Source organism: Serinus canaria, chromosome 2, assembly GCF_022539315.1.
Source record: "Serinus canaria isolate serCan28SL12 chromosome 2, serCan2020, whole genome shotgun sequence".
Classification (NCBI taxonomy): domain Eukaryota; kingdom Metazoa; phylum Chordata; class Aves; order Passeriformes; family Fringillidae; genus Serinus; species Serinus canaria.
This window is the reverse complement of record NC_066315.1, coordinates 118,462,799-118,476,305: the sequence shown is the minus strand read 5'-3', so window position 1 is coordinate 118,476,305 and position 13,507 is coordinate 118,462,799. Positions and strand designations below refer to the sequence as shown.

The following is a 13,507-nucleotide window of genomic DNA, read 5'->3' as shown; positions in this document are numbered from 1 at the left end:
AAATCTATTTCTCAGACAAACCTGTAATTATTAAAAAAGGTTTATCTGAATGGTGCATCCCATACAGATAAGAAAAAATAAGGAAGTTAGAGATTAAAAAGGATTTCTTACTTAATATTAAGGTATATTGCCCTGGTACTTCCAGTAGAGAAATTACCTTTAAATAGAAGTCAAAGAAAGATATTTTCCAGTGGGATAAAGAAATTTTAGTAGTCAGTATAAAGAATACCACCAGTGTTACAGTTAGTTTTACACTAAATACTGTTGAAGGGTTATTTTCAATGTGAGTGCAAAGCACAGTGCATTACAAGCATAAAATGAACCATGACAACAAAACTGAGCTAACACTGCTATTGATACTAGTACAAAGAAGAAGTATGGCACAGTCTCCTATCTCAAGCAAAGAATGATGCTTTAGGAGTTTGCACAAACATCAAAAGGAATATTTAAGAGTGGTGTTCTATCCACAGCTAGTGTATTTTTGAAAGATATCCTATAAGAAACAAGAATCTTTTCCCAGAGGTATCACCTTGGGAGAAAATGTGTGGCAAAAAATGTGTCAAGTAAATTTTCTCTACAGAGAAACATGTTGCAAAAGCTCTCCATCATTCTTGTTTTTATGCCTAGCATACATGACAAATACAAGGTGAAGAGAAACCAAGCAATATCCATTTCCCATAATGGTTTCACCTACGTATGAGCAGTTCCCTTCTCTAGAAAGAAGAATCTAGGCTTTGTCATTAAGTTCTCTGGGTTTTATTTCTCCCCTGTTTCTAGTACATTGCAGTACACGATACATGAACCAGCAGCATTACATTTAAAAATTAAACATAAAGAGAAAGTGAAAAAGTACTGTTGGGTAATTAGATTAATTTGATTATTTTTATTCTCTTTTCAGTTTACAAGAAAAATGAAATTCAATATTAATTTGCTGTTTAGGTACTAAAAATTATAACGTGTGTTAACAAAAGGTACATTTTTCTGCTGAAATATGTATGTGTAGTTGTCTTTTTTTATAATGAAAATATCAGAATACTGTATAACTCAGAGTCATAGACCAGTTCTTCACTTAGGTTTTATTTTTCTTTACATGGAAGCAGTTGATTTTTATATCAGATATCATATGTATAACCTTTAACTACATATTCTGAAGACAAAAATCAGCTGAAAGGATAACACAGTAAACTGACAGTCAACTTCAATAAGTTTATGTAGCCCACATTCTAACTGGAGAGCATAATTTGAGAAGTTAGGTAGAATTTGAGAAGTGTGTCTTTAATACACACATCAAGTTTTGACTAACCTACTTAATCATTAATCTCAAGGGAAAAGAGAAGTGATGCAACAGTGTCATGGGACTTTGATAGAGATTAAGAAGTATGAAAAGGTTAGCTCCCTACTGAGCAAAGACAAGCATAAATTAGAATTCCTTTTCTGTTGAAAAATCTTTTATTTCATGTTGAAAAGTCATAGTTTTTGTAATTTCCCATGGTTGAAGTCTGCTTTTTAAAATGAATACTGTCATAATAGTAATAAGATTTATGTCAGGAGCACAGCCCTCTGTGTTGCTGGCTAGCCAGCAGTCCTAGCAGAGGGAGACCCTTGAAGAAGGAAGCCTTAGGAATTTTGTCACCTACCATTTATCAGTAATCCCACAGAAAAGAAGGATACTTTCAGTGCAAATTTTTCTCTTTTTCCTTGGAAGTTTGTCAGACAAGATGTTTTTCCATGAAAGAGTTCATTTTTGATTAATCAGCATCTCCTAGTAAAACCCTGTTTTTTTTCCAGTGGGGTCCTGAGTGCCCCAGGCACAGAGGGATGAGGTGGCTGTGAACTGCGCTCTGCAGGCAGCGCGGTGACAGCCTGCTGCTGTGCCAGGAAGGAGAGCCAGCTGCTGAAGCAGGCTCAGGTCTTATGTTCCCAGGCTATTGTGAGCAGCCTCCTCCACATAATGGATAGTTTTAAAAAGCAGCACTCAGGGGTTTAGCAGAGCAGTTAAAACCTTTCACAGACACTTTCCAAATGCATTTTGAATTTTCTGGGTGAGAAATGCAGCAGGCAGAGAGAGAGCAGAATTTTCCTCCCAGGCAATTCAAGGAACAGGAACCTTCTGTGAAATATCCAGTGTCACTGGCTGATGGATAAATGTGAAACAGGGGTCCATAATGTTGGAGAAAGTACTAAGGAAGAGACAGAAAGGAATTCCAAAACCTTTCATTTTGTACACATTCCCTGTGTACCCATGTTTGTTGGGCCTTTCAGAAACCCACCAGAATGGCACTGGTTACCAGGCACAAGATCTGACACTGCCCTCAAATTTATCTACCTTTTTTTTTATTTTGGTATAAATTTAACCAACCAACCAACCAACCAACCAACCAACCAGTGCAGATGTAAATCTTAGGGAGAATACTGCTGACTACTGAAAACTTTTCCATGTAGACAGAGCTCTTCCTGGTCAGTGATAATAATTTTATATCGTGACATTTTTTCTTGAAGCAGCTGGAGATATCAGTTAAATGTTCAGCTGCTGTAAGTCCTTGAAAGTCATTATGGCATGGTGTGTCACTGTTTCTATTTCTTCAGTTTTGTCAATACTTGTCTGTATTGACAAGTACTGGTATAAAGTATCACTGACATCTACATTTCCTTGGTTCCTCTTTGCACTGGAAGATTGAAGTTGAAGATGTGTGCCATGTCTTCCATGGCCTCCTCTCAGGCCATCTTGTGCTGAGTTCATTAGCTAATCCATGATCAGCAGACAGTGCCAGGTAGCCCATTATTTTCAGGTTATCCATGGCCTCTAAGTCTGGCAAGTTGCTATTGTAGTACTTGTCATTCCTGCAGAATATACTAATTTGGGCAAATCTAGATTGCTCTGTAGCTCACTTTTATTTGTCCAACGCATAATGTGAGGAACTTAATACACAGAGACCACTTGGCACTCCCTAAAAGATCTGTTCTGGCACTGGAAGACTAAATTCTTAAAATTTTGAATTGATACCCTCAGTAAAACTAACAAAAAAAATTCCAGCTGTTATATAACAATAACAAATGCTGAGCATAGGCAGTTTTCCATAAAAGCATACTCATAATGAAAATATTTCACCCTGAGATTTAGTGATCAGTCACCTGTGTGAATAAGTTTAGAGAGAAATTTTGCAGTGATAATCAAGTGATCTACAGACTATGGAAGGAATAAAAATTCATAAGCATTAGTGCATTTTTAATAAAAGATTATCCACAAAATCTCTAATTTGTCTGTAAACATCAGTTCAAGTAGATACTTATGTTGAGAGAAAAGGAGCAGTATTAGCAGTCACTGCTGCAATCAAAAGGCCTCAGTAACTCTCTCTGACAACATATTTATATTTTATATTCATACATTTAAATTGTAATTTCTAAATTAAGGAGGCATCTTATTTGGCTTTTAAGGTACCACAATAACTTTAATTTAGGCAAGAAACAATAAAAATGCCCAGCAACCCCAAAAATGGATGCTTGTACTTGAGGATCTATTAAAATGGGGTCCCCAAACAAATAATTCAGAAACAAATTTCACTAGCTTCTACTAGTAACTGAACTGAATTGTCATATTGAATGAAATAAAAGGAATACAGTCATTTTGCAAATCATTATTACAAAAAGATATTTTAAGAAAGAATTGGGAGAGTACAGCATGTTTTACGAGCTTCAAGAATTTAGTACAACTTTAAATTAACATTTGCTTTCTAAAAAATTAATCTAAATATATACATCTCTAACAGATGGGATAATGTGGAGAGAAACAAGTATGTTTCCAAACATTTGTTCAATTGCTCATAGTAAAAATCTGTGTTTGCCCCTATTTACTTGTAATTCCCTCCTGTTTCTATTCAACAAAAGAAATTATGTTCACAAAACTACTGCCTAAAAATGTTGGGTTTGAATAATTCCATAAAGTTCTCAGGGGGTTTGGTCCCAAAAGTGTTTGGCTAATCTTCTGTTTGGATTGTGAGTCCTCTAGTTAGTGAAAATAATACAGTACTTAGATACCCTGAGAACACTTTTATTTCATAAAAATAAAAGTCAACAACATTTTAAAGCAATACCTTTGGTAAAACTGATTGAGAAAAATGAATAGTTTCTGTACAGAATTAGCACCTCTGTTATTCTTTGAAATATGATTAGGAAACATGGCACAAGTGGTCATGTTTCTTCAAGTGAAAATAAACAAAGGAAGAAAATTCTTTGTTTCCAGGGAAAGTAGACTTCCAGGTTTAGACACTGTTCTTGGAAAGCAGGAAGCCTAGGCTCTGGGCAAAATTAAAAGTAAAAAAAACCAAAACCAAACCCACAACTAGTGGCTATGGCCATTATTAATGTGAAGTTGAATTTCACCACTCTGGGTCTGCTTTTTCTGCCTTTTAAAATGGGACTCTTTTAAACCCAGTGATATTTATAGATCTGGATATGTGGGGTATGAAAGTTTCACTCCCCAAATGTAGCACAACTGCTATATTTTAGAATAAAGAAGTGAAACAGTTGTTGCCTGTTAAATATAACACCTTTTTCATTTAGAAAACATCATTTGTTGCTCCTGCAGAAGTTAATTGTGCAACTAGAATATTACTTACATTTCTATTTCCCAGCATTTCTTTTTGTCTTTGAAATCACATTCACAATGACGCGTGTGATGATTGTGATCACTTATCTCTAAGTCAGGAGTCCAAGCAGGCCTCGGGCCAGCAGTGACACTGCCCACTGACATGTCAAGATTTATTACTGATGCAAATGCATGATCCCACTCTAATGGCCCCATGTCCACATTACAAGAAGTGCCACTGTTACTGACAGATGTTTGAGACTTGGCCTCAATGATTCCAGATGCAGCCACCTCAAACCCCAAACTCACATTGAACACTGCTCTGTGGATCCAGAGCTACAACATTTCTTTTGATGCTTCACTATTGCAGACCTACACACCTGGTATATCAGCACCCTTCATATGATCTTTAAATGGAAATATAAACTTCTGCCTTTCATATCACCTAGCTTTTCTTAGCTTGTGAAGCTTTCTCATCTATTCCAAGATAGATCAGATTCCATTTCTATCTGCTCCTCCTAATGTTTCTAGCTTGGCAATAGGATTGCTTCCAGGTAGTCATAAAATCTGGCTATGAGTCCTCCTGCCAGCCCAAGTATTTCAACTCAGCACAGTCAGCAGTGGTTCAGATTTCCATTTTTTACATTCTTCAGTAAACCTTCCTCCTGCAGATTTTTGCTTCTAATGTTTGTTTACTTCATAGCTTATAAACAGCCTAGGTCTGATTCACAGTTCCCCTAAGACTGGTTCACACTGGAAGGTAAAGGGAAGTTAAAGTGCCAGAGGCCCTGAGCATAACAGATAATTCAGGCTTTCATCAGAGCATCCTTTGAGTCAAAGCTTTCCAAAAGCTCAGCTGTCTGATGAAACAAGATTGTCCTGTAACATAACTTCATGTTTAACAATAATGTTTCCAAACATCTAACAACTCCGCTCCCTAAGAGATGATATTTATTACTACAGCAAAAATCTATGTGTTGCTTTCATCTAGTACTTCTTCTCTAGTCCCATTTTCTTTCATGGAAATAATGTCTGGGGATAGTTAGAGTACATGCATTAATATGATTTATTTTCAGAAAATATTTCACTTATTATGATGATAGCAGCCAGGATAAACCTTCAGAAATATTTTTAGATGTCAGAAATGGGACATACATTATGGAGAGGAGAAGTGGGAGAGTGGGAAGGGAGAATGGATGCTTAAATACAATAGTCTGCTGCTTCACAAATGATATAGTTTGTGTTTGATTTTAAACTGGAGTTAATAAGAATTAACAGGAATCATTTAATAAGTAAACAGTGTACACATCATTACTGTTCTTGTCTTTGTAAGACTTTCCACGCCACTCCAGAGCCTGTTTGTGCCGAGGAGGACAGGACTGTAACATAATGATGGCATGTGATTCTTAATTTTCTTTTTGCCTTTGATGTATTTTTCATAAATCTTAAGGACTTTGCTGCTGCATTCATTTGATTTAATTCTTGCCATGTTGATAAGCGAGGAAATGAGACTAATAGATGCCCACACTTGAGGGCAGAGCTCTCCCTGAACTGGAGTATTTCCTGCCGTGGCCACTCCCTTCTTTATATGTGCCAGTGGAAAACTTATTCTAAACAAACTTTTGGGCTGTTTTTTTGATGTTGGTTTTGTTTTGTTTTGTTTTAATTTATGGAGGCAGCATTTCAATCTTTAGCAGGGCATTTTACCAGCAAAGAGACATCATGTAGTTTAAGGGTCTGCTTCAGCTACTGTTCTCTTAAGCAAAACTTCTTGCATGTGGTTGACAGGCTATCTTAATCCTTGGTTTGTAGGTATAACCTTCCATCTCAGTTTGTTAAGCCAGCAAGCGGCTTTTGACCTGGTTTCCCTTCTTTGTTGGAGGTAGGCGTTACAGTAACATGATACAGCAACTACATTTTTAAAAACAAAATCCAAGGTCAGATGGCTGTCACCCAAGGTCAGAAGGAAAGAGATTCAAATGGTGCTTGACCACCAAGGAAGAAAACCTAAGGGTTAAATGTTCAAATTACACAAACCTTGGCAGGAGGGATTTTATTGTTCTTGTTCTGTTTTCATAGGGAACACAGAATATTTCTGTGAGAACTGAACTTCTCATATCTTTCAGAGCACGTTGCTCACATTTTTGATAGAGAAATCAGTTGGAATCTTCAGCCACCCAAACCCAAATTAGCAGTTTATCTTCAATTTGTCTCATTTCTCAGTCTGCAGACTGAACTTTAACACATGCAGTCAGTCAATGCAATAAGAAACACAAAACAAGCCAGCAAGGATCTCTTGAGGTCATTGAAAAAAAACTCTTTGCAAGAAGCTTGCCAAGAAATCAACAACACCAGAAGAAAAGAAGAAGCACATCTGAGTGCTCTCACAAGTAGCCTAGCAGAGCAAGGTGTTTAGACCCCAGGAGCCCACAAAAATAAAAATTAACTTAAGCTAGAATTTTACTTAATCTTTGCAGGTAACATGTAACCTGTATAGAAGGTGGAGAGGCAGTTAAAAATTTGGAGACTAACTAAAGCCTTTTGTTCTACCAGAACAAGCTAGAAAACAAGCAGGCTGAAAACACCAAGCAGCAGAAAGTGTCAAGAGCATGATAAACCAAAGCAAGTTCCTACAAGCACTTGTCAGAAGGGAGCAAGGAGCCTAAAATGAGTTGCTTTGGCCTGGGGAGAGGTAGGGTGAGATACAATGATTCAGTGCTTTTCTCCCAGACACCGTCCCCACAGCTAAACGGAAGCAGTTTGGATCCTGCCCTCCTGTATGATGGATAGTCCCCCAGCAGGCAGGATGGCTTGCCTGAGGCCAGGCAGTCTGTGCCACTAAATGGGAGACAATCTGTTGAATGGAGTGAGAACAAATAGATATAACTCTCTTGCAGTGAAAAGCGGCAATTGAAAGGAGACATGGGAGAAATCCTTTCAATTTGATATAGTGACTATTCATTACTCTTCACAGGATGGGAAGTAGGGGACACAGGTGGCATAATGAAGCTCCAGGTTTAGAAGGAAAGAAAAAGTAGCCCTTTGTCCCCAGTGCACAAAGTGACACTGTAGAACTTGTTGCCACAGGATGATGGGGCTGCCACCAGAGTTTAAAAAGAGATTAAACCAATGCAAAGAGAATGGGGCACACTGACCTGGATGTTTTACCTAAACTCATGATCTTCAGAAACTAGAAAAACAGGGGAAAAAAAATTGTAGTTTTACTTTCCCCCTTGCTCCACCATTGTTCCCTGCTACTTTCTGCTGGAGCACATAATTCAGGACTGAGAATGTTCTTCCATACAGCCCAATATAACAGGTTTCATGTATTCACGTCTACCTTATTTACCAACTAAAATCTCAACTTCTTTAGTTCCCTATATTGGTGGAAACTACTCTGAATATTTAAGTAACTACAAAATACTGCTGACTGGTTTGCATTACTTGCAAAGGCTGGTCTCAGGAATGTGGGATCATGAAGAATGTAAGATTACAAGGTCAGGGAAACTGGCGTATCTAGAAAGTGGCAGCCAGTAAGAGGATAAAAGATGCAAAACAACAAAAATGCAACCATGTGCCACGAACAGCAAATCTCTTTCTGGCCCCAACTAGTGATCAGTTTATCCATGCAGTTCATGCAGTAACTACTACTCCTAGAAATTTTAAAGTATTTGATGTAAGTTGAAAAACCATCCTGGTATGTGAGCTACTGCAGAGTGTTCAAAATACAATTTTTAGACCAAGGAGCTTTCTCACTGTCTAATGAAATTGATTCATCCTCATTTTGAGAGGACAGATAAATGTACAATCCAGCTGAAATATTTTATAAAGATGTTTTTGTGGTTTTTTTGTTGTTGATGGGTTGTTTTTTAAAGATGTGCAAATACATTTTTTTCAGAACAAATGGAAAGACTGGTCCACAAACCCATGGGAGTCACAAGTGCAATAGAAATCTTCCATAGCATCTCACTAAAATGAAAAGGACCCCAAATATTCAAGGTAGGAAATGAGATGAGGAATCCACAGATGTGGATTCTCCACAGATTTTTACCTGAAGTTGCTTTTTCTTCTTGAAACAAAATGAAGAGTTGAGGGATTTTGTTATAGTTTAATCACCAGAAAAGATGAAGCATGTTATTTAAAAGTGCAGTCTGATAGGCTATTTTGGGAATCTGCCAGTATCTGGTGTATAAACAAATCTGGTGCACTCAAAAGCTTCAAAAGGGTGTTTTAACTCTCAATGCATTCAGTTAGTTGGAGCCCAGGAAGCACATATCTTAGAGGGAAACGAAGGAAGCAATATCTTTCCAACAGATCCTGACCTGTGTCTACATATTTTCAGGGTATTGTAAGAAGCTGCCCTTACAAAGCCAAATACTGACCTTTTAATCTCCCACAACTTCCCAGGAGGAAAAGAGCTTCTCTCTGCTTTAATAATGGTCAGAGCTGTCACTCTCCCCCGCAAAAGGAACAAGCACAGCAAAAGAAACAAGCAAACATTCTCTGCTTACATGAGTGTCTTATATTTGAATTCCCTGTTCCTGAGCTGTCTCCATAAACAAATTCCTCGCAGAAGCAGATACCAGGAGCAGGTCTGGCAGTGTGTGAGTTTCACTTACATGTGCTGTGAAGCGTTGGGGTAGAGCTCTGAGAACTGCGGTGCAGAATCCTCGGGGCCATGGGGTGCAGCGTGGCTGATGACCATCATTATGGGCCTATGGGGATATATCCTCTTAGACATTCTGAAGTAATTAATGCTCTCATTAGTGATTAGGTCTGTGAAGTAGTCCTGGAACATACGATTAACACAAAGCAAAAGTTACAAAGTGCATGATTAATTAGATCACATACTATCATGTTATTATGTTATTTTTCAAGTCCTCATTAAAGCTCAGATCAGGAAGTAAAAGCATACCATCAAAGAGATGTATGATTTGAGGGAGCATAGGGGAGACTGAGCAGTAATTACTTTCTTAAGCAGGCAATGCCACATAAAATGAGACAGTATTTTGCAAATCAGATACAACAGAAAGTATAAAGTAAATTTGATTACCAGATTTGGTAATATAATGCTAAGTAACATTTAAAATGGCAGACAGTACTGACAAAGAAGTTTCTTAAATTTCATTGATAAAACACCTCACAAGGTAATGGCTCCCAAATAACATTTAATCTTAATCTGGTTTTATGTTTACATAAACCTTTATTGCACACTCTTTGTTCAGACTATACTTTTGCATATGTACAAAGTGGAAGACAGCTACAACAGGCAACAGATTGCAAAAAATCTTAATCAAAGAAATTGCAAATGAGAATGCAGGGAGCAGTTGAATTCCTGCGGGCTCTGTTCATTTAATTGTGCAACTTTAAGCAGTGCAGCTGCTGAGATTAAGGTTGTGACTTGCTAATAAACTGGCTTAACCCACAGCTAAGGTGGCAAATGGAAGCCTACAAGGAAAAGGGAGGAAATGGAACTAAGAAAAAAAGATGAAAACTTAAATTAAACCACCTGCCACCTTGGAGTATTCACTGTTGGCCTGGAGGTCTAGCTCGAGCTTCATTGAGAAAGTGCTGAGACAATGTTTGTAATTTCAAGCACTTCCAGGCATGACTAATCTTATGTTGTGGATTCGAGGCCCTGAACAGCTGCAAAAGCAGAGCCTGAGGGACAAGGTCTGTGTCGCATGTCAGTGCTAGGACAAGGCAACAAGCTGTGACCTCCTTGCTCACCTGCCCCCTGTCCCCTGCCCCTGCCCCTCTCCTGCAGCACACTTGGAACACGCACAGTAGCCCTGGCTGCTACAAAACCTGCAAGCATATGTATGAGACAGTGAGTGATCCTTTAATTTCCAAAATGGATAATGAGTGTGAGGTACCAGGGCTGTGATAATTTCTGGGTTTGTGGCCTGAGTGAAATGTATGACTGTATGACTGCTCTCCCAAAGCATCTACTCCCCTCCTGTTTCCCCCTGTTTATTCTAGCTACATACACAGGGAGTGTAAGGAATGTATAACTAACCAGTATTCTATATTTCCTTTTTTTTTTACTCTGCATAAATATATAATCAGTATAATGTAATTTCTATGGATGGGAAAATCAGAAACAGGCATTGCTAGCTTCCAATAAAAACTCATTACATGGGTCAGAAACCACAGCTGCAACATCTGTATCATCTTCCTTGAGCTGCAATTTGAGGAAATTCCAGATTGCTTTCTGCAGGCTGGTCTGTCTGAGATCTGGCCTCCTAAGCCTTTCCAAGAAACTTCATGGCAGTGGGCAGGTCCCCTTGGCATACTTTCCACACTTTGTCAAGAGCACAAACAAGCTCAGAACTTTTCCAACAGCCGTGTTCTTGCCCTTATCTACTCTCATACTCATATCCGGAGTCTGACACCACAGGCATACAGTCTTTCTTTGGTGTGCACTCTATAATGGAAAACAACATTAACCAAGGCTCTTCTGTGGGTAATAACTGACAACACTCAGCAAACTTTGAAGTTCAGTAGCGCAAAGAACACAATTCTTTTTGGGGAAGGCTTCTATTTACTGTTTGATTCTGCCACCAACACATCACATTCTGTCAGGTACAGGGAGGGAGGGAGGGGAGGAAGGAGGGAGGCATCACCAGGCTCCACTGAAGAGCCTTGGGAACATTCTTCTGTTGAGTGATTAATATTCTCAGGTGGAAATTGATCTGAAATGCCCTGGAGAGAAAATGACATCTCAATTTCATGGTTGTAGTTGTTTAATTAATTAATTATCTGAAAGTTATTTTTATATGGATTAATCATGTGTCATTTATGTGTCTGGAAAATACCTTTGCATAATCAAATCCGTGCTTCTCTTTGTTACCATTGCGAGAAATGGTGTAATTATAGAAGCGAGAGTTCTTCACTAATCCAACCCACTCTCTCCACCCAGGAGGGATGTAGCTGCCATTGTATTCATTGAGGTATTTCCCAAAAAAAGCTGTGAAGTAAAAAAAAAAAAAAGAACACACACACATGCATGAGGCTTTGCAATCCAAGTCTTTTAGTCTGAGTCAAAAGAACATATGAATGAAGAGAAAATGTGTTAGAATGAGTCAGAGTTGCTTTACGAAAAATCTTCCTTTTATAGCTTAGAGGGTTTTGAAATCAAAATAAGTTATTTCCAGACTTTTATGAGAGTTGAAAGCCTTCGTGACTCTATGTTTTATTCTTAATCTTTTGGAATCTAGTGATCATGTGAAATATTTTCAGGGTTTCTTTTAGAAAGAATATGTTCCTCTTGGTTTCCACTTGAATATGAAATAAAAGCTCAGTGCCCAGAGGAAACATCTGAGAAACACCTTGTGGTTTTAAGCAAGTCCTGTGATGTTTCGGAGCTTGATTTCTGAGTTTTTGAAAGTTCAGGCTTGCTATCCTGGCTGCATTTGTTGGTTTGATAAAAGGTCTGGGAAGTACAGATCTCTATCCCATTAGGACATGTTTGGGTAGATCAGGAAGGGATCCCCACCCTGCTTTGCTGCCATATCATCTCTAAGGCAAAACTTACAAAGAGGCAAAATCTTAGAGGTCAAAATCCTCTACCTGGCCTGCCAAACTCCACGTATGTTTTCCCCTTAGCTGAAGGTTACAAGTCAGAACCCACTCAGACTGAAAATTTCAGCCTGTGCCATAGGTTTATAGGTTATCCTGCCAATTCATCTGCAAAGAAGTGGGAAGCAAAGCAGTCTCACAATGCAGCGGGCTCCCAGCTATCTGGGAGTTGCAGATTGCCTGTGGCAAAGATACACAGACACCAAAAGCCAGCCAGCTACCCTTGGAAGGGAGCATTAATGCTGGCATGGGACCCTGGCAAATGCAGCCACTTTGCTTCTAGGGACAGAGGGGTATGGGAGATCTTTAGCTGCTTGTGTATGGTCTGTGACCTGAATCGAATAGTCAGTTTGGATGGGTCCATTCTGCTTTTCCACTGCCTGGGGACTGCAGTGACAAAACATTGATCAGGTCTGCCATGTGGGTTTTTTGGGATTCATTTTCTCCAGTTCAAGCCCAGTGACCTGCTGGGATGCCTCAGTATCTTCACTGTTCCCCCTTTTAATTTTCTGGAGGTTTACAAGTCCCCGGAGGGTAACCTGTGCCAGCAGTTCTGCTGCCTGTGTCCCCAGCAGTCTGCACACAGGTACTCCTGCTGCTCATAAAATCAGACTCCATGGAGGAGGAGGGAATGACAGAGACCTCTCCCTTTCCAGGGACAGAGCTCTTCTGGGTGATTGTTGTCCCCCTCCCTGCACCCCTCACAGTGCCCAGCTCCTTTCCTTGCTGCCAGCCCCAACTCATGAGTCAGGCCTGTCTGCAGAGAGTTGCTGCCAGGGATGCTGTCCCTCAGCTGGGCAGTGGGACATACCTTGAATCCCTGTGCTTGTTTCCTACTAGGAAATGAAGTCACATTGGAAAGCCTCACATCCAGCCTATACACATTCAATCTAACCAAAAAAAGCACATTTGTGTAAGGGCTAAAATAATTCAGATCTGATTGATGTGGGCATGGTGAACTTCTTGGGAAAACTAGTGGAAAAATCAAAATGTTCATAATTAGGACTTGTCTGAGGCAACATAAATATGATGCAATTCAATCAGGGAACTGCCAAATTCCAAATGTAACCAGAGATTACAGTCATATATAATGGTACTTTCCTCTGCCACATGGAATGTGACATATAAACACGTCCTACAGACACTAGACCAGGCTTCCAGCTCTTCTTCCCATAGCCACCAAGAAAGCAATCCAACCTGTCTCCTTTTTTATCCTGAGGCCTACCAGAAATCCCGAACTGTGAGGTGAAGAGGGTGACAGTGAGCAGGGAATACGTGCCCAGCATGGTTGTCTCCTGGAATGGAAACCATACCTCTTGTCTAAGGCAGCCAAACTGGTTT

The 13,507-nt window shown here is 39.2% G+C and overlaps 1 protein-coding gene across 4 annotated transcripts in view; it reads right to left on the bottom strand.

Annotated features, from left to right (window-relative positions):
• SULF1 (sulfatase 1) overlaps window positions 1–13,507 on the bottom strand; it is a 119,763-nt gene that overhangs the window by 32,103 nt on the left and 74,153 nt on the right. For all 4 annotated transcript variants that reach the window (XM_030235402.2, XM_050970758.1, XM_018910954.3 and 1 more), the window contains 2 exons: window positions 11,404–11,555; window positions 9,205–9,374 (listed from right to left, as the gene is read on the bottom strand). In XM_030235402.2, coding sequence (XP_030091262.1) covers window positions 9,205–9,374; window positions 11,404–11,555 — 322 coding nt within the window. The remainder of the gene's footprint in view (window positions 1–9,204; window positions 9,375–11,403; window positions 11,556–13,507) is intronic.